Raw genomic sequence first — 7070 nt, 5'->3', positions numbered from 1 at the left:
AGGAATAGCTAATGAGCATCCCTTATCCCTTTATGTGTGTCTAATGGCTGGACACTGAGCCGTCTTTGTATCAAAACTGAAAGATCAGAATGTTAATGGCAGTTGGAACCTTTGTAAAGAAAATACATTGTTACTTGTTCCCTGAATATGTGGGGTACAGTTAATAGATATTTGCAGGAATTTTCAGGCAGGAGTTTGTGTTGTAGTTTATGATGGCTTTAAACTAATTTGGGACAGTATTACCGTCCAAATAGTGGTCTTGCTGCTCCCCTGCCCTTCCTTTGTAGTTATTCTTGTGGCTTGATAAATGGATAGGTTGTGGTTAGTTTGAATCTGACTGGAAGCTAAACCCACAGAAAAATAGTGTGTTTATTCTTGTTCTGCTGAGTTCATTAGATTCACCCTGTGGTCGAATGATTCCCTGATCTTGGCACAGGGAAGGGGATGTCACTGCAAAGAGAAAAGGATGTGGCTGCACAGTGGAGGCTAAAGGAAGAGTGGGAGTCATATGATTTGATTGCTACTTACAGTACAGTCTGAGTGAGAAGCAACAGGGTCAGTTAGGCTCCTCCAGAGCACTACTCGGAGTGCTTATTTCTCTGCTGACTCAAAAGCCTGGGAAGAGTTGTATGTTGGAGGTGGGGACTAGCAGTGATTCACAAAGGGTCAGTAAAGTTTTCAGTTGTACTTCCACTACAGCATATGTATTTTTCTTTCCTTACTTGCTTAAGCAATCATCTCAATACTTCTGACAGATTCATCCTTTTAAAAAAAAAAACAAAAATTAATTTCAGTGCAGAATACAGCTGGGAGAAGAGTACCTGTTCTGTATGATGCATTGGCTGTTTACTAACTAAACCATAAATGGATGCTACAGTTTGGATTTTACTGCTTCATGTTTTTGGTTTTTTTTTTTTTCTTGATGTAAAATCAATTTGCTTTCAGGAAAAACTTCCTTGGAATACTTTTCTAACTTTCGAAGTGTTTAGCATGGATGGCTTTTAATCAAGCCGGTCTAGGAAAATCTTTCACTCAAAAATTAATTCTCAATATAATAACTTAATTTCATGCTATAGTTTGCATTAAAAATGAAGCTATTAGTATTTTGTGATAGAATTAACATTTTGATTTATACCAAAGAAATTATATTCTTGTATAGGTAATTATTAAAGTATAACTTTGATCTTTTATTTGTTTATCTGCATGCTTCAGTGAGATCCTTCTCATCTGAAGTATGCTAGAGATAGCACAACAGACATATTATCAAAAAGAGATTTCTAGCCTGTAAAACATTATTCTTGCATTCTAATTATTTTGTGTCTAATATTGTGTTAAATTAGAACCTGCTGCAGTGGATGGGCAATTTTTGTACATTTTATTTGTTACTGAAACTGGGATTTTTATCCTCAGGAGGTCTTCAAGGAGAGGATTGGTTATGCACACATATATGAGGTACTAAAATCGCTTGGTCAGCCCTCACGGGAACTGCTGGAAGAACTCATGAATATGGTGAGATGTGCTTGCTTTGAGTGCTGAAACGCTTACATCTTTTCAACAGTACTTCTAGCCCTATTCTATTGTATTTCACGTCTGAGTTCTTTGCTGTTTTTCAGGCTGTTGAGGGCGACCACATGGCTGTTGGGATACTAGGCATCAGTAACGTCCAGCCCTTATTGCTGCTTATCCAGTGGCTTCCAGAGCTAGAATCACATGACCTGCAGATTTTCATCTCAAATTGGTTGAGGCGAATCTGCTGTATTAACAGGCAGAGCCGCGCCACGTGTGTCAATGCAAACATGGTCATCCGTATCATTCAGACACTGAATTCCCACTCTGCGCTCCATTGTACTTGTGCGGAGAACCTGATTGCCCTTCTGGGCTCTTTGGGGAGCCAGTCAATGGGCTCAGAAGAACTGCTTCAACTAATACGGCTCCTGAGGACTGAGGAACCAAAACAAGCTCACCCTTATGTTGTTCCAGTGATGCGAGCCATTCTAGCCATGGCCCGGAAGCAGGGCATGGCTAGTGCCTTGCAGTATTTCAACTTGTACCACAGCATGGCCGGAATTGCTGTTCCATCAATTCATAAGTGGCCGGGCTCTGCATTTTCTTTCAATGCTTGGCTCTGCCTTGACCAGGACCGGGTGGACCCTAGTGCAACTAGCAAAAGTGGCAAGAGGAAGCAACTTTATAGGTATAGTAACTATAACTACTTCAACAGCACTAATCTGGGCTGTCTGTTCCCTGTGGCATATGGTACCCTATCACATGTGGTGCTTCTGCTTATCTTTATGTAATGCAATAGATAGCGCTTAAGTTTGTGAAAGGGAGCAGTTTCATCTGTCACCAGAGCCAGGCTGTGTTACAGAAATAAGTATGTAGTTTCTTAGTTATAATGTTTTCTTGTCTACAATTTCAATATCCATAACTTCAGATTGTGTTAAGGTTCATAGCTTAAACAAACAAACAAAACAACACCAAAAAACCACCTCAAAATCCCTCTAAAACCCCACCCCAAAACAGAACAGTCTTCCCACAGTTTCCTGTAAAGGTAATGAAATATGTTTTCCATATGAGAGCACAATGAAAAGGGCACCTTCATTTACTTAAATAGTATACATTGACATGAATGTTTCTCAGTAGAATATAACTTTCTGGGTACTAAAATTAATCAGCAAACAAAATGCGGAATTGAGGAATACTAGTTAAAGAATCTCTCGCTCCCTTCAGTCCATTTTATTGCAGAGTAGCTTCAGGGGAAATGTTGAAGAATGCAATTCTAGTCCTAACAATTACTATTTTCCAAACCCTTATGTCTTACAGTGTTACTTCTGTTTATTAATAATCACGGTGGCAGGTGGAGACCCCTTATATTTCTGTGGCTGCCTTGTGTATTTTGTATAGCGCAGCCCTGATGAAGGTTGCCACCTGATTAACTGCCGCAACACTGTTCCCAGTGTTTGTTAGCATGTCCCACTAAAGATCTTAAGTAGACTGTAGTTCTAGAAAGCTGTGGTGGAATTGCACTACAAAGTGAAAAAGCTTCAATTGGATTTCATTGTGATGCTATTATACCAACAACTGACTGGTTTTCTATCATTTTACGTACAGTTTTGAAGACATTATTCTAGTATTGGGAAGCAAATTCAATACAGTACTGTATTGAAATTAATACAAAAAAGAAGAAATGTTTAAAATTCCAGTTTCAGCTTGAAATGTTAAGCACACAACTGAATTAGAATAATTAAAAATTTACCTAGCTGCTATGCTTTACAGTGTCTGTAATTGTAAGACAGCTTACATCTATTGAGATTGACATTGTCTCATCAAACAGTTTTAATGCAGATTTGTTTACAAAATTAAAGATCAAACTTTCTTCATTTTCTAGAAGGGTTATTCCATGTGCTGTTTTGGTCTTTAAAATAAATTAAATCTCTGTATACAACACTATGATGTGAAACAAGGAAAATGGAGAAAACATATCTACTAACTGTGACAGTAATGTCGTGAATCTGCATGCAATATTGGCAGCTTTACCAGGGGCTGACAGGCACAATTTAATTGATACAAAACAGTACAGGTTGCAGGCCCATCTCTTCTTTATTACAATATTGTAGCTTCCAGAGACTACAGTGGGTGGGACTTTTTAACAGAACCAGGTTAAGCTGTGTGGGTCAAACTGAAACATTACTTGTTGCGACCGAGGTTATGTTTTCATGTAAAAGATGGACGGTGACAAGCTGCTTTGAGAGCTTGAGTAGGAAGGCTGTACAGAGGGACATGGACAGACTGAATTGATGGGCTGAGGCCAACTGTATGAGATTCAGCAAGGCCAAGTGCCAGGTCCTACACTTGGGTCACGACAACCGTGTGCAATGCCACAGGCTTGGGGAAGAGTGACTGGAAAGCTGCCTGGTGGAAAAGGACCTGGGGGTGTTGGTCAACAGCCGACTGAACATGAGCCAGCAGTGTGCCCAGGTGGCCAAGAAGGCCAACAGCATCCTGGCCTGTATCAGAAATAGTGTGGCCAGCAGGACCAGGGAAGTGATGGTGCCCCTGCACTCGGCACTGGTGAGGCCGCATCTCAAATACTATATTCAGTTTTGGGCCCCTCACTACAAGAAAGACATTGAGATGCTGGAGTGTGTGCAAAGAAGAGGAATGAAGCTGGTGAAGGGCCTGGAGAACAAGTCTAATGAGGAACAGCTGAGGCAACTGGAGTTGTTTAGTCTGGATAAAAGGAGGCTGAGGGGAGACCTTATTGCTGTCTACAAGTACCTGAAAGGAGGGTGTTGCAAGGTGGGTGTCAGTCTCTTCTCCTGAGTAACAAGTGACAGGACAAGAGAATGGCCTCAAGTTGCGTCAGGAGAGGTTTAGATTGGATATTAGGAAAAATTTCTTCACTGAAAGTGTTGTCAAGCGTTGGAAGGAAGTGGTTGAGTCACCATCCCTGGAGGTATTTAAAAGACATGTAGATGTGTTGCTTAGGGACATGGTTTAGTGATGAGCTTGGAAGTATTAGATTAACGATTTGTCTCGATCTTAAGAGGTCCTTACCAACCTAAATGATTCTGTGATTCATTCTGGATCACCTTTTGGCCTCTGTGTCCTGTGCTTTGAGGTCCCTTCCTTGAGGCAGTTCATCTTAGTTTTTTTGGAACAAGAATAATAGCTAGACAGATAGTAAATATTAGACCAGTGACAAATGGCTTAACTCAGTTCTCTCCTTAGTGAATGTGCTGTTTGGTGATTTCCAATAGTTTTGATTAAGTCAGTCCTTGATTGTGTGTTTTGTTGTCTTTTTCTGTAGCTTTTTCACAGGAAGTGGTATGGGTTTTGAAGCATTTATTACGTACTCTGGGGTATTGGTTGTTGCAGTTTGCACGAAGAGGGAATATGCAACAGTGATGCTACCTGACCATTGTTTTTTTGACTCTCTCTGGGTAAGATTTGATACTGAAAACCACTTTGTTTAGGATAGTACTGTTAGCTCAGAATTGAAAGCTCTTTTTTTGTTGCTGCTGTTGTTCTACAAATGATCTATTTTCTCATATTTAAAGAACTTATTGCATAAGAACAGACCTAATCTCAAATAATGCAAGTAATTTCTGTGTAGATTGATGGTTGATTGAGGTAAATTATGCCTCTGTTATTAGGCATTTGTTGTTGATAAACTGGTTACAGCATTGTGTTTAGAGATTTTTTTTTTAACATGCAGGGTTTTTTAATATTACATTATAACAAGCATAGGTGACTGTGATGCTATGTGAATAAATAAAATGTGCTACTGTGTTTCTGCCTTGCCCTTTTCTATTCATGTACTTAAGGACTGATGTGCATTATCATGAAAGAGCTGTATCTCTTTCTCTTCAAAAATCTGTGTACATATAAACTACTTTAAAACAGAAGCATCTGATAGGTGGTCTTATTTTCTTGTTCATGCTTTTCTGAAGTGCTTCCTCACTAGATTAGTAGAGATGTAAGTTAAATATTTCCATACAGTCATTTCACTGCTTTTTAATACTGAATTAATTATTTTATATTGCTTAACCAGCACAACATAACTATTGTCCACATGCCTGGAAAGAGACCCTTTGGTCAGAGCTTTGTGTACATCTATGTCAATGGACAACAGAAGGTCTCTGCCCCACTTCGCTTCCCTGCCATGAATGAAGTAAGTTCACCTTCTGAGTCATACCCCTGTTCTGATGAGCTCCTGTAGAACACTGAGAACATAGTTGGCCTTTTTAATTTGGAAATTGTGTAAGAGTTTAAGATTGCTTAGCCTATTGCCAATAAGCTTCTGTTCAACTTTGGACAGTGTCCAGAGTATCAGTTTGGAGTATAACTAACCATTAATTAATGCTTGTTTAGTCATCTCAGTTTAAAAACAAAACCAAACCAAACCAGATTACCTTGATTAAATTGTAGGGTTTTCCTCAAAATAATTACCTGAGCATACTGATATAATTTGAGTAAATCATAATAAATCACAACTCTGCCAGTAGGATTGGTGTGACAGCACTCAATGAGGAGTTTTCAGCTGTAACTTTTTTTACTTGTATTTTCTGTATATTCCCTTAATATGCTAATCTTATACCTGCTTTGTTAGCTGGATAAGCAGTTTACATGCAGTTAATCTAGCCATTTCAAATGTGTACACATTTAGCCTAAAAAACCACACTAGCCATCAAAATGAGTATGTGTCATGTTTAATTTTCTTTGTAAGCTTTGTCCATTCTTTTTGGGGAACAAATCCGTTTTAAACTGGGCTACAACACTGAGCATTCTTCCCTCTTTTGTAAGTCCTAATTTCATATTTGTTAAATATGTTGAGCAGACACTTAAATGGACAAAGTCATAGGAAAAGCAATATAACACTTAAAAAATGAGAGTAAATGTAATTTCCATTGCGAGATTAAACTCTGGATTTGGCCCGTCTATAGAACAAGCGCTCTAAACGTCAAGGTAGATAAAAGTACGGCAAGTAAGCTTCCCGTGAGAACATCTATTTGAATGGAATAACTGATATGAGAAATGTACAGTAGGACATATGCTAGGCTAGTATCTTGGAATATAATCCAGAAGAGGAGTGTTTACTAGGATATCTGGAGCACCATCCTTCCTGACTCTGCTCCTGCCAGAGGTCACACAACAGGTGAGGTGACCAAATTGCTCGTAATTGGAGAAAGGGCACTCTGCTATTGTGGAAAGTATATGCTCTTTTTTTTTTGACCTGCTGTGTTGGATTACTTCTTTTCCAGGGCATGCCAGAATTTGCTGCTCTTAGTTTAATTTATTTAGTTCAAGTTTGCCAGAGATAGTCTTCAGATTTATTTTGTAAACTGTGAAAAAAGAGGTTAGATTTACAGTATATTTTGTTTTCTTTCTTTCATGTGTGACGGTCCAGTCTTTTACTTCTTGCTGCATTGGTTCAGCTGGTCAAAGAACAACAACTCCTCCTCCATCTCAGATACCAGATCCGCCTTTTTCCTCCCCTGTTATGCCCCATCGGACATCACTTGGCGGCATTCTCTCTACAGGAAGTTGGGGTGGGATGCTTGGAAAAC

The 7070-nt window shown here is 39.2% G+C and overlaps 1 protein-coding gene across 1 annotated transcript in view; it reads left to right on the top strand.

The window, feature by feature from the left end:
• The window catches only part of LOC104520884 (neurobeachin-like protein 1), a gene marked incomplete at its 5' end in the record, with an annotated part of 54755 nt that overhangs the window by 10360 nt on the left and 37325 nt on the right, over positions 1-7070 (top strand). The window contains 6 exon segments of the mRNA XM_029083672.1: positions 1411-1509; positions 1614-2194; positions 4811-4943; positions 5555-5674; positions 6911-7068; position 7070. The exon segment at position 7070 is cut by the window's right edge and continues 136 nt beyond it. Coding sequence (XP_028939505.1) covers positions 1411-1509; positions 1614-2194; positions 4811-4943; positions 5555-5674; positions 6911-7068; position 7070 — 1092 coding nt within the window.

Source organism: Antrostomus carolinensis, unplaced genomic scaffold, assembly GCF_000700745.2.
Source record: "Antrostomus carolinensis isolate BGI_N321 unplaced genomic scaffold, ASM70074v2 scaffold17362, whole genome shotgun sequence".
In the NCBI taxonomy this organism is placed as follows: domain Eukaryota; kingdom Metazoa; phylum Chordata; class Aves; order Caprimulgiformes; family Caprimulgidae; genus Antrostomus; species Antrostomus carolinensis.
The sequence above is the reverse complement of the archived record's forward strand: the minus strand, read 5'-3'. Positions and strand labels throughout refer to the sequence as shown.